This window comes from Musa acuminata, chromosome BXJ1-10 (genome assembly GCF_036884655.1).
Source record: "Musa acuminata AAA Group cultivar baxijiao chromosome BXJ1-10, Cavendish_Baxijiao_AAA, whole genome shotgun sequence".
In the NCBI taxonomy this organism is placed as follows: Eukaryota; Viridiplantae; Streptophyta; class Magnoliopsida; order Zingiberales; family Musaceae; genus Musa; species Musa acuminata.
The window spans coordinates 28,287,293-28,312,376 of record NC_088336.1 but is presented as its reverse complement, the minus strand read 5'-3'; the positions used below and the strand labels follow the sequence as shown (position 1 = coordinate 28,312,376).

Sequence of the window (25,084 nt, the reverse complement as noted above, 5' to 3'; positions counted from 1 at the left end):
AAAAATATTAAAAGTCATAAGATTTTATATAGTTCATAGTTTCTAAGGTTTAGATTTTCTCAAACAAATTTAAAAGTATATTCTTGAATTTTTTTTACATTAAAAAAAATTAATTTGATACCGTACTATAGATAAGCTAAAGAGAAAAATGAAGGGAACCACACAAACATCTCCATCCCGTTTTCCATGTAGATAACGATCAATATAACACAAAAATTCAGAAGAAAAAGGGCCAAAAAAATAAAAAAGGGAGAATATTTTCTAAGAACTGCCGTTATTTTCCACCCTTCTCTCGGCGGCGAAGACCAACTCCTCCTCCCATTGCTCTCTATATCCCCAATGGCAACTACGCTCGCCGCCTCGTGTTCCTCGCCCCCTCTACTCCGCCCCATGTCTCTCCTCCCCCGCCTCCGGGTCGGCCTCTCCCTTCCCCTCCGCCGCCGCCGCGCGCTCACCGCCGTAGCCGCCGCCGTCCGGCAGGACGCCGCCACCTGGACCCAGGCCCCTCTCAGCCTCGTCGCCCCCGCCTCTGCCGACGCCTCTCTATTCCACGTCTCCGTCGACGTCTCCTACGCCCCCGACCTCGCCGTCTCCTACACCGTCCCCGGCCAGTACCTCCAGCTCCGCGTCCCCGCCTCCGACAAGCCCTCCTTCCTCGCCATCGCCTCGCCGCCCTCCTTCGCCAGCTCCCGTGGCGAGTTCCAGTTCCTCGTCAAGAGGGTCCCTGGCTCCACCGCCGACCTTCTTTGTGGGCTCGGACGGGGGGATGTCGTCGAGCTGAGTGCAGTCATGGGGAAAGGATTCCAGGTCGAGCGGATCTCGCCCCCCGACGCCTTCCCCGCCGTCCTTATCTTCGCCACCGGATCCGGAATCAGGTAGGGCTCTGGTCCCTTCCGTATTTCCAATGAATCTCTGGAGAATCTTCATAGTTGACTCTATTTGTGGACTTCTTTTATAGATACGATTTTGTGTATTAAAAATTCTTTGTTCTTCTGTGGATTCTTCAGCAAATGTGAACTCTATACAAGCACTGAAAAGACAAATAGAAAGTCGGGTAAATGTGACCAAAATTAGGTTAATTTGGGTGGGGAATTAGCTTTAACCAAACAAGTAGCAAAAGATAATTAGATTAGGAACTCTGTGGACGGAACAACTTTAATTCTAACTGCTAATCAGAGTGTCGTATCTCTCCTAACTATAATTTAGATGTAATCTACATGGGAGTTCTATAACCAGCGATGGAGCCTTCTTGTGTCATTATTTGGTGCTGACATAAGAAAGCATGCGTTTTCTCATTTACTCTAAGCATCAGATCCATGGTGATTTAGTATTTAATATTTTGAAGAGAAAAACCATTGTGTTTCTGGCAACACCTTCTTCTTGGATTTTTCTTCCTATATTTTGATTACTGTTGTCTTCTGGTTTGATAGGGGATGCCTTTATAGGAATGGGAAGAGTAAGTGTGATGTATAGATAGTCGGTCAAAATTAGTATTTGTTTCGTTGCCCTGGGCTGATGAATCTACTAGATTGTTACCGCTTGAGGGTTGTATCAAATTATCAATCACAAGAGAAGAAAAGAATGGTAAGGATGTAGTTGGGAAGTCACCATGCTGTGGATCATGTGGTTCTATGCGTGCTAGATGTATCAGGTGACAGTCTGCTGTTTTTATTTGGATTTTGTTGATGTGATTTTATTTCAGTTTCTCTTTCCAAGTCGCCGGGTTCCCTTCTTTTGTTTAATTTGTTCTATCAGGTGCTTCAAGCAATTCCTTTTTCAAACCACAGGGGACAATTCCAGTGGGCTATATAAGTCATCCTAAGGATAGTAAATCCGTTGCAATCATGGTAGATTATGTTCTGTAGTTCAAATAAAGGCATGGTTATACAACTTAGGAACAAATACACGGGCTCTTTCCTTCAGAAACAGAAAAAAATAGGCACAGACAAGAAGAAATCGTAATTACTCACAGATGAGATGCATGCCATGTCTGAAAAAAAAGCATTCTTCTCTAAACATGGTTTAGCAGAATGTTTCTTTCATGTACAGCCTGAGCCGTTGTTAAAGATTTAGACAGTCCCTTAAAACTGAGTTTTCTTTGATATCGTATTCCTGTTTTTGGCATGTAGATTCCAGAAGTTCTTCCTTGTCATTCTTTTGTCAGGGGAATTGGTCTTTGTTAGTAAGTTCATGTTACATCATTTGTTGTTGGATTAAATTTATAACTTGAGCTAAGTTTCAATGTTTGACTTGACCAAACTTGCAAGCGACTGTTTGCTATCATGCTGAGGCTATAGTTATAGAGTATGCAATACATAAATCTCATGTATCTCTTTGCTTGTAGAACACTGTATAAGATTTTGATCTCTTGTATGCTAAATTTTTTTGCCACTAGTCAACACATTTGTGTTTTTGAAAATATCTTTATTCTATCAACTCTTCGTGGCAGTCCCATTCGTTCGCTAATTGAATCAGGTTTCAATGCAAATGAAAGATCTGATGTGAGACTTTACTACGGAGCTAGAAACCTTCAGAGAATGGCATATCAGGTCTCAGATATGATATATGATGTTTGACATTATGGTTATCATCTTTCATAGAAAGATGCTGCATCATTCTGAATCAAGAAGTCAAGTGTGAAATGGTTTGTTCCTCTCTGTAGGATAGGTTCAAGGACTGGGAATCTACTGGAGTTAGAGTCATACCTGTTTTATCACAACCTGATGAAAAATGGAGTGGTGAACGAGGCTATGTACAGGTCACTCTCATAATCTATTATCGTTTTATGAAACTCTTCACTTCCTGTATCCTCATCAAATTTATTCTTGCAAACATGTTGCAGGCTGCATTTTCAAGAACTAAGGAGATTCTAAATCCTTTATTGACTGGTGCTGTGCTTTGTGGGCACAAACAAATGGCTGAGGTATGTTTTTCTGATGCCTTTTAATTATAGTCATTGGTAAATGATCTGAAGTAGCTTCAACTGTCTAAGTGCATCATTAATAGGTTTCCTGTTCTGTCGGTACTAAGAAAAGAGTGGCCCAATGCACAAGGCTCCCACTATTTGGGGACGTCAACGGTTGCCGCCTTACCCCAACAATCATAGAGGCTATTTCCGTACTGATTCTTGATACCTTATTTCATAGCTGTCACTTGTATCCTGCCTGGCTTGTATCAGTGGACTCCTCTGTTGATCACCATGCTCAGCCCTGTAAACCAACTCCCAGTAGTTTGTCAAGGATGGACCAAGACAAATTCAAGTTCGATGGTAGAAACAATCTCCCGGATACCTTAACTCTAGTAATTAACACTAAGACAATTCACTTTTCATGATTCATCTAAAATTATGCCGTATAATTACTTCTAGTAGTTTGAGAATCTCATCCTCACCGTGCATGATCTAGGCCCTTTTATTTCTGTAATGATCTTCTTCACACCTAATGAATTGCTTGGTTTGGACTCAAAACTTAACCACTATTGAGTGCTCATTTTGATTGATACAGTTGTCTTAGCTTCCATTTTTTTTATGGAACATGATTGTCAATAAGCAGCGACTTGTTTTGCTATGACACATTAGGTGCATATTCTGCTGGTGATCATCTGCTGATGCCTCAGTATGTTATGGTACAATTGCTTTATGAACCTGTTTGATCTTGTCATCTATATCTCATAACCATATATCTTATTGCTTTCTGTATTTGATTGATCTGCAGATTGCCACTCTCAAAGGAAAAAAAAAGAAAAAAAAACTGGCATTCACGGACAATAAACTTTTAGTTTGTTGGATAACCTTCATCTAGATTTAAGTTGTCTGTCTTGGTCAATCCTCTGGCAGGTCAAGAGTTTTGTAAATTTTTTTTGTTTATTTAAATCAAAATTTGAGGGAACTTTAAGGCATGCAAAACCTCGGTATCCTTTTTCTTTAATAATATTCTCCTTTTCTCGAAGCTATTAATAAAGTTTCCTGCATTTTCATCCTAGAATTTGATAGGACATAAGTAGCTACTTTTGTGTACCTTTTAGGTTGCTGGAGCTGATGCTTGAAAATGTTAAATCTGGCTTGTATCATTCCTTTAGAACCAAAGTTTGGAAACAAGTCATGATTATTGACCATAAGCAAAATATAAGGAGAGGATCCAAGAACTTTTTCCTATTATTCAGAATGTATTAGTTTTGAACAATGTACAAGTCATAATATGATCCGGTACTGAGAACAGAACATAATATACCTGATTTCCAGACCCACCATTGTCAGATTTCATTGTTAGATTTTTGGTGTTCACCTACTGTTGAGACCATGAAGCTATGACAAAATTACTTTCTACGATATTTATTTATCTTATGATACATCATCTCATTTTTCTTAGCTCATTTACGGGTGAATTTTACTAGTCACAACAGTATGTTATTATGCTGTAATGAATCTCAGTGGGTTCTGAAATTAAAATCACATGTCATGAATGCTGTAGATAGTAAGCTTTATGAGTTATTCTCGGAAAGTAGAGGATTTTGTTTGATGAACCAATTGTTGTTGTTCCAATTTTTGGTAAAGTCTCCAGATTTGGTTGCACGATAATGCTGGTTAACTTACAGTGGATAGCTTATCTGCGACTTTTTCTTTTATACATGGCAGGAAGTGACATCTGATCTTGTGGCTGACGGCGTATCAAAAGAGAAGATCTTAATGAATTTCTAACTGAGGGCAAGTCCCTCAATTTTTTTTCAAAATCTTTTGCCCATGGAACATCGACATGATTCTTTTGTTATCGGATGCTGTGATCATCTGATTGAGCTTGGAGCAGAACGATGGCGAATAATTTATCTGATACTGGCAGTCTCTGATGGCTTAATATATGGCCTCTGCGCCGAATGAATTTTGAAGAGCTGTACCAAGTAAAATGAATAATTGATGTATACTCTCCGTTTTTAGATCGATGGACAGTAACATGTCTGAATATACAACGAAAGATTCCTATTCTTTTTTTGTTTTTTAACCATTACCTACTTTTGATGAGTTATCTTAGCCAGTGTATGATTCCTTACTTTTAGTGATCACCTCTTTTAATTCTGTGCTGTGCTCAAGTGCAGACTGCTATCATGTATATATACGCTTAGGCCATAATGACACACAATGCCACTCACTGCCCATGCCTGTTTAAAATCAAGATAAGAAAGTTGGAGGATTAAAAGTGTGCAGCTATCATGGAAGTGTGTTAGAGCTCATGTCCCACTCCTAAACAATCGACATTACAGCTGCTGCTTGTATCCTGACTGCAATTACTGCTTTTGGTTGTCATCATAAATCATCGCCGAATAGATTTTATGTTTGTTTATCATTGTAAAGAAGCTTTTAAATGGGAAAATTAATTGAGGACAAAAGTATGCACAAACTAAATGAAGGAATGCAGCATAAAATAAAAGTATTTTTTTTGCAGTGAACATGGAAGAACAGATCACAGTTCAGCCTCTGCACTTTGCTTCACAGATTCATGAGATTTACTTTTTATGTAATCGAGCAGAGGCCATCTGTCGAGTTCGATGTGCTTTACGCGATGATCTAATCCCCGATCATGATCATCATCATGTCCTCTGATGATCATTTGTTCCGTGCCAACTTGCACAGCCTTCCTGCAAGAAATCTTTGGATTACATTAAATATGCTGTGACTGGATTTTTGTCTTCAGGATTCCCCAAATGATCGAGCTTTAGACCGTTCCCCACAACCACCGCAGATTCTTCAAACTGCAGATCTTGGGACACAATATGCGTTAATCGGGAAAAGAGTGGCAGAGTCTGCAAACGCAGAAATCCAGCAGAGTTTGGTGGAGAACAAACAGGGTTGACTGTAACTCGCAAGAACAACACTGATTCATCCTGCAGCCAATCCACTCGACAAACGTTGGCTGGAGCTTGTTCTACAAAACTCGAGTCTTTCTTTGTGCTTTGGTTCACATGGAAGCATGGGGGAAAGATTTGGGCCCTCGGACAAGGACAGAGACAGCTTGCAAGCTAAAGCACACCAGCGGGCAGTCCTTCTGGGGCAGCGATGGTGAATGGGGCCAAATCAAAATAAAGAAGAATGCACGGTGAAAGCAAGCTGGAGTTGGCACTTTCGTCACTGGCCAAAACACCATCAGATTGAGATGAGTCGATTGTCGTCAGCATGCACTGGCACAGATGAGCAGACTCCTCCCGTGTTGTTATTCTCTGTGTCCTCTCTACTCCTATAAAGAAGACACGAAGAGAGGGCGTTAGGTGACAGACCGAGCAAATGGCACTTTGGCCTCCCGCTGATGCTTCTCCCCGTCTCTTTGTTTCCATCATCGTTTTGTCTGCTTCCATGCATGACCTAATTCCTAACTCCCAGCCCATGTGCTCTCCTTGCTAAACAATCCCACATCAATAGCGACTGCTTGCCAAATCTCTCCCCCTCCCACCCACAACCCTTTTTAAAGTACCGGCATCCACAGGCATTCCTCAGTGGCTTGCTGCTTAATTTCTTCCTTGCTCTCTCTCTTTCTCTCTCTCGATCTCGACGAGTGCTTATGCCCCTTGCTGTGTTCTTTTAGTCGCCGGGAGACATCTCATGGGGAACACTGCATGCGCGCCATACGCTACTGGCTCAGGTGGATCCATAAAGGTGATCAGCAGCGACGGCAAGTTCGAAGAGTACGTGCACTCGGTGAGAGCGGAGGAGCTGATGGTGGAGAACCCGGGAGAGTTCGTGTGCGACGCCGACCACCTCAGCGTGGGGTGCCGGATCCCGGGACTGGTGGCCGACGAGGAGCTCGAGAGACGCCGGCTCTACTTCCTGCTCCCGATGGACTTGCTCTTCTCGGTGCTCACCGAGGAGGAGATGGCAGCTCTTTCGTGCAGGGCCTCTACCGCGACGAAGAAGAGAGGGGTGGCCAAGAACTTTGGGAGGAGGATTCTCCCCGTCCTCGGTGCAGAAGCCAAGCGAGCGAGCGAGACCACCGGCAGCGTCAAGAGGATGTCGACGCAGCGGTCATGGAAGCCGGCACTGGACACCATCGAAGAGGTTCCATGAACAAAGCCCATAGAGTAGGTGTCGAGCATCAGCAAAAAAAAAGCAACTCTTTATTCTTTGGTCACATCTCTCGGTTTTCACTTACGACGACATCCGAGGATTCGATTTCAGATTCTACACTGACAGTGTCATGACTTTGCTTGGAGTTTATGGGCTTTTGAATTAAGACGGGTGAAGACAGATTTGAGCTTATGGGTAGGGAAATTTTGTGATTTGTTTTTGTTATGTGATTATAAAAGTGAGTCTCGAGTCGTATAATTAATATAAATGTCATTTGTCACAATTACTTTTTTTTTATGACAGAGTGAAATAAGAACGCTTTTTAGGACAGAGCAAATACAAACGCTAATATCTATCTTTTGATGGTTTATAGGAGGATCCTACATGAACAAAAACAATATAAAATTAAAGCAATATGCATATAAGGGCATAAAGCTTTTTTTGCTTATGATGTGAAATATTTTTATGTGGTACCAGCAAATTTGTCAGCTGACCTTTGGTGTCTTAGTGTGTTAGGACACTAGCGTTGACTTTAGGCTTGTCTTGTCCCATGCGCCAGTGCTGTCGAATCAAAATGATCTCATGAAAGACGCCACTATAAGAAAAAGTAAGTCGAAGATATGATTCAAGGCATTCGATCACAAACAAGAAGGTTGTCAGTTGAACTCTTTCGAAACAGGGTGAATCCAAGTCATCGGGTGGGACGACGAGACGAAAGTCAACCAAGAGTAGTATCATAGAGCTAATCCTACATCAAAGCTTCTCGTCTAAATGCCAAACATATCATTCTGTTGGTAGGCAACCGATACAGAACTCATCAACTCCATTGGAGCTCTCAAGGATAACAACACCCGGGGGCACCGAAGAGTAGCAATATTATATACAGAAGAATAAGAGAGAAACGGGAAGAAAGGGACGAATACGACCAACCGTGGAAACAAAAGCATGATGACAACATTGAAATATGTTGATGGAATGCACCTTTGGTTAAAGAGCAAGTGTCGTACCGGCTGCTCAAGCAAATTCCATCTGAGGTTTTGATCTGTCGGCCACCTTTGAGCTCTCCTCAGACCTGATCACTGTCAAAAGTGTTTCCACAACTTGAGTAGAAAGTATATGAAGCAGTGATTACAGATATCTGATGCAATGCACAAAAGCCAAGCAAAGTTTTATGTCAGGGTCATGTCAGTGTCAGTACACATCGATCCTAGGATATATAACATCTGATGGAGCAGTTGTGATCAGTACAACAAAGCCATTCAACCATCAATCTGCAGGTGGTCCCTTTAGAAATAAGTAACAGGAGAGTAGCACCTCCACATGATGATACTACAGGAAGGACCACCACAGAGGCAATGATGCAACTTGAGATCCTGGATGAGGAAGTACTTTTGTTAAACCTGCCGTCCAATCCACCTGGCCTCAACAGAACAAGACTCACACCAATGCAAAAACAGAGGGCAAAGACTGCACAAAAAACACCAAACTTGAAAAGAGAAATAAACTTAATATTATATTTCTTAAGGCTCAAAAACCTATGAGTTTTTAGAGTTACAGCAACTGCACTAGAGATAGGAATTTGATACATATCACCACAAGTGACGCTTTGCTCCACTTGGGTTGCGATTTCGATATAAATGCTAGAAGAGTTGTATGTATTGCTTATATACTAGGAGATAATTTAGATCATTTAATTAAGATACTGCTATCTGAAAAAAACAAAAATTCTTAACTTCAGACAGCAGCACAAACACCTCCTCCCTTGTGGGGGCGGTTTGCGTTGACGATCCACAAGATAAGGCACAAAAGGACTCCGATTGAGATGAGTGCTAGTCCTGCATTGACCATCCGAAGGTTATTTTCCAGTCGAGGACAGTAGAGAGTGGTGATAGTGTTGAAGGTCTCTCGGACAAACTTGCAGTCCTGAAGGCTGAGTAGGAATGGTGTGTAGTGGTAGAGGGCATAGCTCACGTTTACGGCCATGACCAGCTGATCGTAAATGCCAGGGGTAAGCCTTCCACGACTGACACATGAACCTGAATCAGCAACCTTGCATGTGTAATTCTCCCATACCTGAGAAGTTTCAATATGTGAAAGCCTGTTAATATTAAATGAGTACCCTAGGAGTCAGAGGAGAGCTTTGAAGGAAATGAGACAAAATGCCTGAAAAATGATCTAAGGGCCAGTTAATAAATATCTGCTACTGATCACAAATGGAGAGATCATGTTATACAGAAGAGCTTTGAGGAGACTGCTGAAGTTGAGGAGCCAAAATGCAAAGCCTATTTGTCATATAAGTGAATTTTGTCTGCATAGTTTCAGTTTCAACCATGCAGGTCACAGCAATGTAAATAAGCAGAGCCTGTAAGTACTATAGTCACATCAAACCAGAAGGTGCAATATCTACCACAGGTTACCAAAGATGGCTAGGATATAACAGACAAATAAACTAGAGAATCAGCATGTAGAACAGCACATACCAGCCACCAAATGCTTGTTTCATTTCTTGAGTTGAAAAAAATTCAGAAGAGGGTTCGTCAAAATAGTACAGTTTACTTTTCAATTCTTCGTGAAGATATGAACTTAAGGAAAATCAAACTAAGGACTATTCTTAAGGGCTGTTGTTTACATACCAGTGATGCATTAGCAACCGACGCCTCGTCAGGGTTGCACTGTCGATTTTGCAGGTGGAAATCATAGGGAGAACAGAGATAAGGAACCATGGGCCCAGACTGGTTGTACGAATAAGTTTTCTTCTCCCGAGACGAGGTATCTGAATTCACAGATGAAGATATTGCTGTGTTGACTATGTTTACAAGCTGGTAGACTACTACTTTGCTTTGGTACAGAGTGTGATTTGTGGTCTGCTCATCGACACATGGGAGAACATTGCTCAGGGCTGTCTCGGCATAAGGATAACGAACCCATTCACCCATAGCTGTACAAGTATCAACTGTAGCACTTCAGAAGAAAGCATTTGTGAATCTTCTGATATGCCAAAGTGAAAACCAAATTTGTTGTGCTCCCTAGGTTTTACGGAACATCATGGATAAGTTTGTGATTGATATACAACAGGACAAATGAAAAAAAGGAGAACTAGAAAATTAATATTCTTACTTGTGAAGCATCACAAAAGTTCCACAGAGAACAAAGGTAAATGCCACAAGTAGCCAACCACTCATTATGAATCTGAAAGATTATACATAAGAAGAAGCCTAAGTAGTCTTCTAAAATCTTTATTCAAAATGAAAATACACCATAGTCCAGAATTTATCTACGCTGCAAACCTGCAACTTCTCAACTTACATGTAAATCGTGTGTCTGTACCCACATATTGAAAACACTGCAGCAGAAAAAAGTGGGAAATGCAAATTGCATGTCAAAGTCAATATGAGAATTAGTCAAAAAACTAAGACACAGCAAACAACAGACATGAATAGACAAGTCAGAAGATAATGCAATATAGCGAATTAGAGATTACATACCAAAACCAAGTGTGGCCAGCAAAAGCATCAAACAGGCTACACCAATCAATGTGCAATGCCTAAACAAAGAGAAAATGAAGCATGGAATATTAAGATGAGATACACAGACCAAAGAAGTAGCAAAAAAGTCGTAAATGCATACACAAAATCAATGCCTCCTTTAATTTTGCCAGAATTTTGATCTGTTTTCTCTGAAAGAGCATTAGCTGCATCATCTAAATTTGTATTCAACTTGTCAATTTCATTCTGAGCATCTGGTGGAAGATAGACCTCTTCAACATTGACAGTCTTTGCAGAGGATAGAAAGTCGGTGACATTCCTTAGAATCTGAACTGTAAAATCTGATTGGTTGACTACAAAACTCAAGGTATCCATCACTTCGCCATGAAATTCAGCCTGTTCCACAGAAAGCAGAATGCATCCAGTCCTGCATGGAAACAAATTTGACGCATAAACTAGGAAAGAAGCATCTGAAGAATGGAACGCAGTAATCCAGAGATTCCAAACTTCTATGTCAACCAGATGACACTAAACTGTTTTCGAATTGTATCTCAATTAGATCAATGGTTCAGATCTTAAAATGGTCTACAACTTATTTGACATACTAACCATATTAACTATATCCATTTTCAGGCTTCTTATTTGATGACATACATGATACCACTCCAGACAATATGAATGTGCCAAAACATCTCAACAATGTAGATCATGCTTAACAGTTTAAAGAAGTACCCGACATACTCTTGAGGATCTAGTTAGACAAATGCCACTTAGCCATTTAACATACAATTTAGCATTTGATAATCCACGTGATGATAAATGAGAATTTTCTCACGGAGATATTGTAAAGCTTAAATTTTGCCCAAAGAAAAAAGTTAATAGCTTAGGAACATTACGATGCAACACAAGTGAAGACAAACAGCAACATAAGACAAACACGTTGTTTGCAGAAAGAGCCTTCATCTTTGATTTGTGGTCCCCATCCACAGCAGAGACGTATAGCTAAAGCCAGTCCAAAGGAAACCAACCACAGTAGTGCAAGGAGAAACCCAGCAGCTCCTGTAAAAGCAACAGACTACACAAACAGCAGTTAATATATAGCAAAAGACATCTAATAATAATTTAGGGGTCAATAGAAAGAACAAAAAATCGATTTCACATTTTGAAAAAGATGCATATTTGACTGGATTTAATCCAAGCAGAGACATTCTTCACTCCTTGAATAGTCCAATCATATTTGGTGGGATCATCAGCAATACACAATCCCAATTAATAGAATACTACGGCAAACATAACTTAATATTTGCCTGTGTATTTTAAAGAAGAACATGATACTAAAAAAGGGCAATCAGTTTGAAAACCAGTTTGCATCTTTAACAACATCAAAAGATGGTCCAGTTTATTACGAGTCGAAACTGAATTTACCGGATACATCATTATGGGAGACATGCATACTCCAAAATAACTGGATACTATGACACCATCAAGACTATGAACCAAAATAGAAGATCATAACAAGATTTCCAATTATCCGACCCTAGCTATAGGATGGAATACAAAGGCAACCTGAAAAAGAAATGGACCCCAGGAGATGCTCTAGACCAGCTACATGGAATGCCACCCTTTATTGTGATTCTCTGGTCCAGCTTATTATGAGTCAAAACTGAAATTACTGGATAACATCATTATGAGGGACATGAAAACTCTGAAAGAATTGGATAGTGGATACCATGACACAAGTAAGATTAGAAAAAGGTATACCCTGTGCGTGAGGCTCAAGCCATTGTGAGATCTGGGAGAGGTACCTTACCATTGTATCAAGGCTACCGAAGCCCGCCCTCTAAGCAAGCAAGATTATCACCAAAATAGAAGATCATATCAAGCTATCCATGCATCAGACCACAAGAATGGAATGGTACAAAAGGGCAATCAGAGAAAGGAATGGATTTCAAGTGATGCTCAAAACCAGCTGCATGAACCACACCCTTCCTTTTTTGTGCATCCTTGGACAGTGTCTCATGGGGCCCAATCTACAATCCCAGGATGAGTACACACAGATACCATCTGTAGCGAAACATTCATCAGAAACAAAGTCATGCAGCTCTAGCACTAAATTGGGTAAACAATATATTTCTCTTGGCATTCCACATTCATCCTCAATCGTCTTGCAACATGATGAGCAAAATGAAAACAGAACCAACGTAGGTGAAACACTAACCGGGATCTATTTATCTGGCGTCGGTAGAATTCCATTCACAACTCCAAGAACACAGATACAAATAAAATTTAAAATATCATGTCAGAAACAGTAATGCAATCTCTGCTAAGACTACAAGAAAAGCCCCAAACCCTGATTGATTAACATGCACAACAGGGATAACAATAAGATATATACAAATGAGTGCAATTACACTTGAGAAGAACATATATAGATTCCCTTTATGTTTGTTGATGAGTATAGTCTCTATCACAAATCAAAGCCATCTTAGCCCTTAAGATATCATAATATAACACAACCATGTTAAAGCATGAAAGAGGAGGACTTGATGAACTCACCGCCCAGTAATGCTTGTTGGTAATGTCCCAGCCCCCTCGATACATCCTGAACTTGTTAAGAACGTCCGGCCTCTTCGTCCTCTTGGCCGCTAAGACCAACGGAAACCTCGCGTCGGGAGCCGTGGCGACAGGCCCCGACGCGATCGACGTCAGCTTCAACAGACCCTTCTCCCATGTCGGCAAGTTCTCTCCCCCTTCAATTTACATCGTCAACCAAGGAATCCATCAAACGGGAACAGCCAAAAAAGACGGAAAAGAATCTTATTGCATGAACAATACATATCAAATCGATCGAAATCCCAATAAACGTTCTTTGGAATCAAGAATTCAGTCTCGACCGAAGGTGACGGGATCGGATCCAAGCTTCAAGAACCAACAAAGAACGAAAAATAATCTCACCGACCTGGTATGGATTCTCCGGCGGTCCCTCCTCCAAACGCGGCCGGCGCCGCCTCGGAGACAACAACGAAAGCGGCGGAGGCGAGGAACAACAGGACGACAGCTCCACCTCCGCCTCGGCCGCCGCCACCAGCCCCGGCGCCAAGGTCCATCACCCGATCGGAGAAAAAGATCCAGTAGGGGTTCGATCTCAGCCCCCGATGACAAGAAAAGCCGGGGAAAAGAGCGGCAGCTCTGCGAAGGTGACGGCTTTTAATCGGCGGGAGTGGAGAGAAAGTAAGGAAGCGAACGGGGGGTGCAATCTCTCATACCTCGAACGTTACCCGCAATGACGTGTCGTCTAAAAGGCCCAACTGTGTGGATTGCGATGGAAACACCGTGTGGGGTCCGTGTTTGCTTTAGGGTCAAAAGCAAGCGCCACGTTGTGGAGTCATGAAACGGGTCTCTTTCTTTGGTGGACTTACGTAACGCTTTGAATGGGGAACGGTACGACCGAATCGCCTGCTGACCCCGTGTAGTGAAAGTGAAAGGAGTGCCCTGCGATTCTCAGATAATCACCAAAACGCCACTATTCCGTTTCCTTCGCTCTAACCAAAGTGCGCTTTGAGTGCGCCACGATTTGCGTGTTTGTGGCTGGTAGTAATATTGTTCACTTGTTAGGGGTATTATGGGGTACGAAAAAGAGAACGAGGATCTTGTCTAATTATACGAGCATTGGAACCTTTAAATCACATCTGAACCGTCCATTAGAGCTAAACCCCATTCATCATCCGCAGGATCTTAGCACCGTAGCCAAACCGTACAAACAAAGATTTTAGCTTGGAGAGAATCCCACCTGTAGGTTTGCGACACTGATTGGAGCCGTGCAATTCTGATCGTACGGCTACGAGAAAAGACAGGAATTTGTTTGCTCGTTCTCCAAATAGTGTGAGCATAGTAGAACGAGAAGACCAGAAAGATAGATACTGTCATTAGATGGCTTTACCGTGAATCAAACTAAAGGAGGAAAAGAACCTGTTCGACCAAAAGGGTTGGTCAAGATTTTTCTCTCGCCTGAGTATGCTCCTGAGGAAGCGAGAGAAGGGAAATGCTTAAGCAGGGACTGGTGGAATTTCACCAATTACTCAGATTGGTTGGAGACAAAGAGGATGAGATTTCCTTTGGTTTGACACTCAATAGTAAATGTATATGTCTGCTGTATAAGAAGCAAGATTACGATAGTGACGGCTGCTAATTTATGCGATTCTAAACGAGATGTCTTATGCTGGAGCATGTGTCTTCCAGTGGCATCTTAGCTTTCTCAAGATTCTCAGGTAGGATATGAGTATTCTGTTCTTAGGAAAGAGATGGTCCGACTATCTAGTTTTGGATGCTTGCATGTGATGCAGTGGGAAGAGAAGAGACTGATTTGATTGAATCTGTGGATGACAAAACAATGCATCTGTGATGGAAAAGGAGGAGGAAATCAAGCAGACAAAAAGGAACAAGAATAAGAACAGTGGGACCGCCTGGTACAAAGCTGCGATGCAACCGACGTTTTATTCTACTGTTGTCCATTCAGGTGGTTTGTCTTGAAGGTGACCGTGCCGCCTTCTTCTTCTTCCTTCGTGCGTGATCGGTGCTGGCTGTAGACACGGAGGAAAAGGTGCAATAGATTAAGGGATCACACCATACCACATGGCCTTCCGCCATGCGAGGGAGCACGTCAGACGGTGGAGTGCACGCTGGGTTTGGTATACTGTTGCTGCTGCGTGATGGTGTTGATCATCTTTCACAGATGATCAGTATCTCTTCGTAGGCTGGGATGGTTTAGCATACGGCTGCTGGTTAATTAAGAAGAGAAAAGGAGAAGGGTGCACATGTTGTCGCCTTCCTTTTCTGGTTTTCTCCATCCTTCTCTTTCGGAGGAACCGATCGAGCGTGGAAGATAGACTGGTCTTCTTCAGAAAGCTATATACATAACTACCGATCATAAATGTTCTTAATCGACCTTTTCTCGAACGGCTTTAACAAGTTATAGAATTCAATGGAAACGAGTTGAATATACGATGGAAGCTTTACAGGTTCGGTGCAGAAACAAAAGATTTCTTAGGCACAAAAGGACAATTGATAGAACCTTTCAACCACTACCAAACTCAAAAGTAGTTTACATTGATGAACTACCATTCTTAGTACTGAAGAAGACTTCAACTGCTATCTAATATAAAATCACCAGTAATAAACAATCAAGCCTTAGGCAAGGAAGAAGCATACTGTTCTGAGCCTCAGGGAGGTCGGAGGTGGTTATGGAAGATCTACTGCACTTACTTCTTTGGACTGGTCTTCCCTTTTCCTCTCCTACAATGGATTTAAAAGTTACAATCTACAGACATCTGTTTGCGAGGGCAATCTACTCCTGTCCGCAAAGATGAGGGTTGTATAAGGAGGAAGAAGAGATGGGGGATGCGTGAGTGTGCTCAGGAGAGACAGTGTGGTGGGATTTTGATGCTTGTCGCTGTGCTTCCTTCCTTTTATTTGTTTGTTCGATGTATGATAGAAAACTCGATTGCGATTCAAACAAAACCAACCATATAATGGTGTTCTGTGCATAATAGAGTTGAGGAACAATGAAACGATGGGTAAGCATCTAAATGCTAACAAAGCCAACTTGTTCCAACGTATGTGATCCCAGAATACATTGCTGCATGCAGACCATACTGAGCTCGGTCACTAGAACGATCGAGACATTAGTATCAAGATCACCGATGCCGGCATACTCAGCGCAAGCATCGCCATGGCGGCCAAGCCCACGCCAGGGCGTGCGTTCAGCAGGAAGACCTGCAAAACCCCCATCAGCTCTGACACATCCGATCCGTATCTCGCGTGGTATCGCCTCTCCCACTCCATCCATTCCCTCGGGGCTTCGTAGTTGTTCTCCGCCACCTTCATCTCATGGATCCGCCTCCGAAGCGTGGCCATGTTCTCGTCCACAAGCCTGCCACCATAGTGCTGGCCGCCGCCGTCCTCCTTCCGAGCAGAAACCACGAGCCTTGATCTCTTCTTCTGGTGCAGGCTCGTTTTCACGAGGAGACGAGAACCCAAGGAGCAAACTGGGGAGACGAAAGAAGAGGTTGCCATGCTGTGTCGATAGATGATGCAGAGGATGACAAGAATGTGTGTATATATACATACAGGCACGGTGGTGGGACGCGGAAGCTTAAAGAAGAAAGCAGAAGGAAGAAGCAAGCGTGTTGAGGTCGAAGAGCAATATATCACGTTTTCGACGGCTGTGTGAGATCGATGTGACTGCTGTGGAACTTTCCTCGTTCTTATTAGCCCCTAATCATACGTTTGCTTACGAGGAGATCATCGACATGTTGCTGTCGGCGAATATAATATCGGACAACGTAAAAGCTGTAAACCCATGCATGGAGGGACATGCGTGCTAGCTAAATCTTCCAGTAAACGAAGCAAAGTGTGGCCCAGTTTCCAGGTTTTCTTCTCTCTCTTTCTTCCTTGATGTGTAGATAATAAATGGCAATTTATTGGAGATGGGCGACGTGAATACCATTAATTTGATGTCTCCATGCTCATGCACAGAACCTTGACGTTGGCTGCCAGCAAAGATCTGCTCGTATCCAAATTAATGCAGCCTCGTGTCTTCATCCTCCAATACTTGAGAAATAATTTTAAAATGAGATGGAAAAAGAAAAGCTTCTAATTTTGAGGGGTTCGTTCGAGTCTTTCTCACACATCTTGATTCGTTCTTGTTTGCCTCCATTGATGTTTGGACGGCGGCACTAAACCACCCTTGTATCCCGAATGTTCTCGTTCTCCGACTGATCGAAAGGGCAAATCTCTGTGATGTACTTGGACGAACAGATGTTTTCTTTCCTCACGAACCAAAAGGCGGCTGCTCCCCTTCTCGGGTGCAAGTCTTCTCGATCTCGAATCGACCTCCTCTCGATCTACGTAGGGGCAAATCCAGTTGGTGTTCTTGAACGATGTTGAGAGTTCTGTACTGTTGTTCTTTCAGTGAGTTCTTTTTCGGAAGCTTTGCCGCGTCAATCAGCGAATACAACATTGCAGTCATTTTCTCGTCAAGAAGAACTTGAGAATTTTCTTCATGCGAGCAAGTATCTTTAAAAAGGGTAAAAATAGAAGAAAAAAATCATAATACAAGCTTTTGACAACAACTCTTCAGAGTGAAAGTATTGAAAGTTGTTTGCATGGCAATCACATCTAAATTCGATTTCGAAGATCTGAAGCATATATCATCAATCTCATCATATTCGTGGTTTTAGTTGGACTGTCTGCACCATGCAGAATAGATGCGGATGTAGGTAAAAGAATCAGTACTTGATGTGGAAATATTGACTTTCACTTGCTTCCACATGCATTTTCTTAAAGAACTTGATACAACAATTACTACCCATGCCAGATTCTGAAGTCAGGCAAGAAAAAAAGAAAAGCCTACTGCTCACAGACAGTTTCAGAGTTTCTGATACTAGGGGAATTCAGCAGGAAAAGAATTTGGTAGAACCAAATCCACGAACATTAGACCAAGTTGTAAGTACTTGTTGCGATTCCTGATCGCATTGACCTATCTATACCTGTTGTTGATGCGACGAATCGGGCGACACAAGCTGTTGATATTTTGGTTTGTTCTTCTTAAGCAGAAAGTAAGTGGTCCAGTACCAGAACATCAGTATTCTGGCCTGCGCAACAATGGTATCCCTCACTCGACTGCCTCCAAAGGAAAGCCTCTCCAAAGCCTGCCATGCCATAGAACGGAAGGTATTAATTGAAATCCTCAGAACAGTCACCATGCAAAAAATAAATACTAGTATGTTCAATGGACATCATTTTAAAGATGAGCCATTTTACGCTATTAGTAACTCGCACGTTGAGCACTTGACATTTGTCTTCTGTTTCTATCTAACAAGTGATCATAGATATGCTGCACCAGGGATACACACATTGCATCCAGTTAATATGGGCTATTAGTGATGCTGCAACCTAAACCGATCATCTTAGTTGAGAAAATGATAATGTCTTGATTCCCAATACTGAATTAATGGAAAATAGCATGTCTGAGATGAAAATGCAACTAAAAGATAATGCTCAAACTTACAGATCAAAGCAATATCCTCTGAGAACACTAAAATGCTGCACCAGTTTTCTATAATTATATGATTTATTAAAATCTATATTCATTTACTTGGCAAGTCTATCAGTATATTGACTTCATCATTTTGTTTTTCCTTTCTACAGGTTAATTCTGCATTTATCCTGGAGATGATGTTATGTGATAGATGCTTTCCGAGTCCCCTCATACCTGTTCTCCAGTTTGGATATCATACGAATGTTGTTGTTCAAATTGAAGGCCACTGAATTCGTTAATGCAAAGCCCCTGGAAGGCCCTGAGAATGGAAAAACGAATATGGTTGTCACTAACTGATCCAATTCATGATGTCACGGAATAATTAGTACCATCTTATCGGAGGAAAGAAAAAAAAAGTGTCTTGTGTCACCGATGGTCTGATCAATAGTGTCACAGAATAGGCATACCATCTTATCAGAGAGACTCGAGGGATCCAACGGAAGACCAGAGGCGTATTCTCAGCATTAACATAATAACCACCAAAAACAATGAACACAGTCATCAGGGATGGCCCCACAGCCATTGCTGCTTCAGTTGAAGGAACCATAGCCCCAACTGTCAGACCCATTGCAGAAGCAGCAAAGGACTCCATCGTCACAATGCCACAAAACCTTGCAAACCTGCTTCAAGAGTTGTGTGTCAGGTATACACAAAAGCAACTAATACTATATTAAAACTGTGACACTCTTATGAAATGACTATGGCCTTGGTTTGCCGAAGCGAGATAAGCTGAATACTATAAATTGCTAGCATGATACATGGATGAAGTAAATGAGGAAAAATGGTTAGTAATTTGCTACTGTGAGAATCAACAAAAAACAATAGCATATGCTTGCCACTTGGAAAATAGAACCTAATGTGTACATGTAGATATCAACCACACATGAAAAAACACTACTGTATAATTAAAATAATATATAAGGAATAAACATCTAAAACTGACCTGGTAAGAGTAGGATGGAGACGAGCCATTGGATATAAAATTGTTCCAAACATCAAGGGGAATGCTGCTCCTATTGGGATTTCAGCTAGCAATTTGGACAAAAGATAAGGACCCAATGCATAGGAATCTTTGGCACGTTCTCGATCAACAATGGCACGCTCCTTTGGAAATACACCTACTGTTTTAGTTAGAGCTGCCATTGCTGTGTTAATTGCAGCCACCTTTAGCCAACAAAAACAAAGATCCGAATCAACTACGTGTTTAATTATACTAGCACTCTTGTTTTTTTAATATAATCATCAAGACAGAAACTCCAATGATGCACAATGCAAGTACTTTCTGGCGGTAATACGTCATGTATGCACAACTGAGTTTGGAATGCAAAACTACTTGAAAAATCCTGCCATGGAGAGAGAATACACGTGCACACCTCTATTTTGAAAAATGAAATTTACACAAGCAAATAATGGAAGAAAAAAAAATCTATTTATCTAGTGCTCGTTATCTTGGTGAATGTGACTCCATTATGATTGATCTACCATTATGATTGATATATGTTCATAAATATCCCAATATGGGAAGAAAACAAAGATTTCTATGTGCCAAGAAGTTTAACCTTCTCAAAAGAAAATTAGCTGGCATTTAAGAACATCCACATTTCATGCATTCAAATGCCTTTTAGACATTTTCTCAACAGCAGCATGATAATGAAACCCTTGCATTGTGCAAGGAAAGATATCTTGCAGATGATATTTACTCTGTTTTCACCAAACACTTCATATGATATACTCCCATCGATTAATCACAGAAGCTCACATTTCATTTGCCAAAAAATATTTTAGAGGCCCCATATTTTAGGAGTTTGCAACGTGGATCTAGGAGTTCTTCATTCCAGTTCTGTCCCATATGCTGAGGATACCCCATAGAAAACTCAACCCCCTTTGTTTTTAGTACACATGAAAAGCATATGTGCAGCTTTAGTTAATTCAGACAATAAAAGGTTTACACATCACACTTCCACATGCTAAACAAATAAAGAATTATAGTTAATAACACAAGAATCAATTAAGAGATTGCAAGCCACCAAGCATGAATGTCAACCAGATCTAATCAGTTAAATAGCTAGTTTGCAAGCAATTAAATGCACTAAAGACACGAGAAAACAGAGGGTGATGCATACTTGAAGAAGTCCCATCCTATCTTGTATTGATGTTTGAGTTCTTCCCATTCGCCAAAAAACAGATCCAAATATGATAGCTGATGCAATTGACATTCTTGCCCTAACTTTGTTTGTTGGACCATCACGAGAAGCCTGAGCACAATAACAACCTCTGAATATTTTCAAAGCAAATATGAACAGTGACTATCAACACAGTGATTAATGATAATTTTCCTATTTAAAAGGAAAGAGTTATAAAAATTCTCTGGTCTCTTCACCCATATGGGGGGTCAATAAATTAAGAGCCAAATGACATAGAATCTGATAGTGTCAGTGAGATGTCATCTTGTTTTACATTAGCTAAAATATATTCAAGTTAATATCAGCTGGACATGGGATTTTTGGGAATTTTTCAAGATTATGGACCCAACACTCTGAATCTCCTGATGTCACACTATTGACAAGATATAAAATTTTCATTAAAATTAAGGACATCTAAGCAGCAGAACACCTATCTCCAACCCTTTGTTTAAAGCCCGACAAAAGGAATTAAGAGAAAAGGTAATAGATGACAAACCTGCATCCATGCTCGCTTAAGGAGCAACCGGAACTGCCTCCACCAACCACTTCTCCTCTTTACCATGGTTTTCTTGCCAAATTTTGCGGAAACCTTGGAGTCATCCAACTGCATAATTGGAATCGTGCACTGAATCATGAAACTGCTTTTTGAGAAAGCTTCAATCAGATCATCAATTCTTTGCTGAGATGAATGCACACTTTCAGCTGAACTATAATCAACTGAAATCAGATCAGCCAGAAATTCAGCAGGGTTCACATGATCAGGACATTGGTACCTGCCAAAGAGGCATCAGGTAACTCAAGAATCGCAATAACTTGACAAGTCAGTATAGCAAGAAACTAGACATCAGTGTAAAAGAATCCCACTGGTATCAGTCACCAAAAAGTTTCTGATACAAACAATAAACCATTCCATGGCTGTTTTACTCTTGACACAATGATAGTTTGTTATTTGCATTGGCATGCTACATACTCCAGTCCATCATTCTGTTCCACCATACCTCCAATTTTGTGTATCTCAAGTTAATAGAAAATGGGAATTCTATTAACTTGAAACTTGCATCGATAGTTTGTTAACATTTTGTTCTATTATGATTCTGTTCTACTATATTCTGTTAATAGAATATGGGAATTCTATTATTATTTTGTTCCACTATTGACACAATGATAATTTGTTATTTGCATTGAAGGGTAACATGAAACTTCAAAAAACATAATCAACTTCTAAGAATAGCATATACGAGCCAGATAACTGAGTAATAACCCGAATTTAGCAAAGTATGTCAATGGTTCATCCTTCGCAGGACCCATGTATACAAGTGCCCCCTCTGATAACAACACAATGTCATCGAATTTGCTATAAACCGAGCCTCTTGGTTGGTGTATTGAGCAAATAACAGTATGGCCATCCTCTGCAAGCTGTCGAAGTGTTTCCATAACCTTCTCTGCCTGGAATGCATCAAGACCTGCATGTAACACAGACCACTCACTATCAACATGTATAAGAATCAAGTCATAGTAAAACAATAATCTCTATCATTCATCTTAAAAAATCTGTTTCTTTTCTTTTTAAACAAAATTTCTCTCCGACAATATAATAGTGGTCACCTTTCCCCAATCCAATTAAGGACAGAATCTGTATTTGTTAATTAAATTTGCTTAAAATTATAGGTGAGGAATAATTAAAAATTATACACTTCTTAAAGCAGAGTGGTCACTTCGTGGACTACCGCCTACTCAAAAAGAACTTCTTTCTTGATCTACTGTCCAAAGTAGTAAATGTATATGACCGGCTATTATGTTACACAGTATAGTGAGCTATTCAGAAAAATGCATGTGGCCAGTTAATATGATTATTTCTTTTTAAACAAATTGTTCCTTCAACAGTTAAGTGCATCTTCCCTTCTCCCAAGTCCAGTTAACATGCAGTATCTGTCCTCCTGAAAACTATATCAATGAATTTGTCTGAATTAGAAGGTATGAATGCAGTAAAATATGTAGTATACTCTTTAAAGTAGTTGTTAGTTTCATTGTCTTCTTTCTAATCAAAAGAGTTTTTCTTAATCAACCACAAAATCAAATGTTTGCAGTGGTATATGTGTATGTGGCTGACAGCTGACTATTATATCACATGTAGTGAACATTCAGGAAAAGAACAATTCCGATTAAATTGGAAATAGAAATAACATATGATGATATGACAATGATACCAGTTGTTGGTTCATCTGCAAATATGACAGATGGACTAGCAATCAGTTCGCAAGCAAGTGCAAGGCGCTTCTTTTCACCACCACTGATTCCACGGACTTTGGCATCACCAACGATAGAATCAGCACAATTGACCTTTTTTAGCAAAATGTTATATCACCAACAGGGAGAAAGCAAATAAGTATAATGTATAAATTGCAGTCATCAAATGGAAAAAAAAAGAGAGAGAGAGAGAGAGCAAAAAAGTTAGGTACCAATTGTCAGTAGAAATATCTATCCTATGCATGTTACATGTGATAATTACTGTTAGCTTTTGGATGAAAAAAAAATTCAAAACATAAGTTGGACTAACTAGTTAGACTAGATGAACTTTTAAATGAAAGGGAAAATAAATCTTATGTATAGGTGTTGCTATGTGCATTTGCAGACCTAGCATAGACAACAAAACTGGGGAACTTTTTAGATTATTCTTCGGGGAAGAGTTCACCAGAGAAAAGATTGGCATGAGTAGATTAATTGCCACTTGCTTAGTCTGTAATTTACCCTTGACTTTTTTCTGTCTCGATTTCTAGCTTCATTTGATGTGGAGTTTACTGAAAATACTGCTATCAAAACTCTTATTGGTATCATACTTCCATTTTAGTATAGTCATCTTTAGATGCTTACCAAGCCCAATCGGAACAATATGCTGCTGACATACTTATCCTTCTTCTCTGCTAACCATGTCTGAGGAAGCTGAAGTTCAGCAGCCAGTAACAGCGTTTCTCGTACTGTAAGTTGTGAGAAGAAAAGGTCCTCCTGCCTCAAATAGGCAACCCTGCAATATAAAGATCCTAACTGGTGAAAAAACATGACCAATTCACTCTCCAGAGTGGCAATGCAGTACGGTGGCGGTGGCACGCTAACAATCCTTGAAAAACCTAGATCAAACAATGTCCGAACCGACTTACTTATAACCTTCGCTTGGCATTGGCAATCCGTTAATATCCAAGTGTCCCGATAAGTGCAACCGGGGAGAAGCCATGAGCTGCCCTGCCAGTACATTAAGCAAAGTGGTCTTCCCCGAACCTGACGGGCCCATGATCGCAAGCAATCTTCCGGGTTTCGCCTCCCCACACACATTTGATAGCAGAAACCTTGTCTAGTAACAAAAAGAAGATGAAAACACAGAAAAAAAATGCACATGATTCGAATCAATATACATTTAGCAAACAATTCGATTCTTTCCAAATGCTTTTCAAATTGATTGCCCAGCAAACACTGATGCAACTATATTCGATCATTTCAGAACCTAAGGAATTAAATCCAAAGCTTTAAATGCTGAGTTCACCTAACAAAGGGACAGACGCAAACAAGTGGGGGTCGTCAAGCGCCTCTCCAGAAGCATATAGCAGGGAGAGAAGCGGCTGCTAGCATACGCACACGTGTGACAAGATAAGGGTACGGGGAAGGTTTCCACGGTCCATATATGCTTACCCGTCTGCCACGCTTATCGGAGAGAGTGCAGGTGATGCCGCTCCACCGGATGGTGACCGGAAGGACCTCGGCGGAGACCGGAGCCTCCTCGTCGCCGGCCGGGTGCTGCCCCTCGTCATCCTCCTCCTCCCCTGGCAGCGGGAGGGCAGGTCCGGCACCGGATATAGCCCGGAAGAAGAACGCCGCCGCCAGCGCCGCGAGTATGCGGCCCAGCCCCCTGCCGTCGAATCCTACCACCATCTCTTCTTTTCCTTACCCTCTGCTCTCACTTCCCCTGTGCGTTCGGAATCGAGGGAGAGGACAGGCATCGAGCTGCTGGTCCACACAAACGCCGAAGGATAGCTAATCGAAGCGACAGCTTTGGGCCGTCGCAAGGTCAGTCCAATTTTTGTTTCTGGGCCGGGCCCACAATGTTTGTAATATTCATATTTATTTATACCTCTATATTTTACTTTAGCGACTTGGATTGACAATGAGTTGACTGCTCAAATGACATTAACGTCCTTATAGTCCGTGCAGTAAGATATTTCCACGGTTGGTGTGCCGACCCACCAACTCGCGTGAATTGCACGTGCAAGATAATAATCCA

General features: G+C 41.2%; 5 protein-coding genes across 5 annotated transcripts; 2 read left to right on the top strand and 3 right to left on the bottom strand.

Moving 5' to 3' along the window:
- Positions 1-235: 235 nt before the first annotated feature.
- LOC135595952 (fruit protein pKIWI502-like) lies at positions 236-5,014 on the top strand. Its single transcript, XM_065087511.1, has 5 exons — positions 236-875; positions 2,450-2,549; positions 2,663-2,758; positions 2,843-2,923; positions 4,634-5,014. Exons 1-5 carry the CDS (start codon positions 340-342, stop codon positions 4,694-4,696), a joined length of 876 nt encoding a protein of 291 aa, XP_064943583.1. The 5' UTR covers positions 236-339; the 3' UTR covers positions 4,697-5,014.
- A 1,207-nt stretch (positions 5,015-6,221) lies between these two features.
- Positions 6,222-7,388, top strand: LOC135595043 (uncharacterized). Its single transcript, XM_065085546.1, has one exon. It carries the CDS (start codon positions 6,587-6,589, stop codon positions 7,046-7,048), a length of 462 nt encoding a protein of 153 aa, XP_064941618.1. The 5' UTR covers positions 6,222-6,586; the 3' UTR covers positions 7,049-7,388.
- Positions 7,389-8,535: 1,147 nt separating this feature from the next.
- On the bottom strand, positions 8,536-13,777 carry LOC135595951 (uncharacterized). Its single transcript, XM_065087510.1, has 9 exons — positions 13,493-13,777; positions 13,090-13,283; positions 11,430-11,608; positions 10,676-10,960; positions 10,534-10,592; positions 10,355-10,391; positions 10,166-10,237; positions 9,682-10,009; positions 8,536-9,121 (listed from the first exon to the last, which is right to left on the bottom strand). Exons 1-9 carry the CDS (start codon positions 13,638-13,640, stop codon positions 8,783-8,785), a joined length of 1,641 nt encoding a protein of 546 aa, XP_064943582.1. The 5' UTR covers positions 13,641-13,777; the 3' UTR covers positions 8,536-8,782.
- A 2,420-nt stretch (positions 13,778-16,197) lies between these two features.
- On the bottom strand, positions 16,198-16,605 carry LOC103968734 (uncharacterized). The gene has a single exon (XM_009382039.3). It carries the CDS (start codon positions 16,603-16,605, stop codon positions 16,198-16,200), a length of 408 nt encoding a protein of 135 aa, XP_009380314.2.
- A 1,221-nt stretch (positions 16,606-17,826) lies between these two features.
- Positions 17,827-24,812, bottom strand: LOC135595950 (ABC transporter G family member 7-like). Its single transcript, XM_065087509.1, has 11 exons — positions 24,496-24,812; positions 23,970-24,160; positions 23,686-23,836; positions 23,022-23,154; positions 22,076-22,277; positions 21,311-21,587; positions 20,755-20,886; positions 19,575-19,795; positions 19,039-19,251; positions 18,806-18,890; positions 17,827-18,242 (listed from the first exon to the last, which is right to left on the bottom strand). The coding sequence occupies exons 1-11, from the start codon at positions 24,733-24,735 to the stop codon at positions 18,075-18,077; spliced, it is 2,013 nt and encodes a 670-aa protein (XP_064943581.1). The 5' UTR covers positions 24,736-24,812; the 3' UTR covers positions 17,827-18,074.
- Positions 24,813-25,084: the final 272 nt, after the last annotated feature.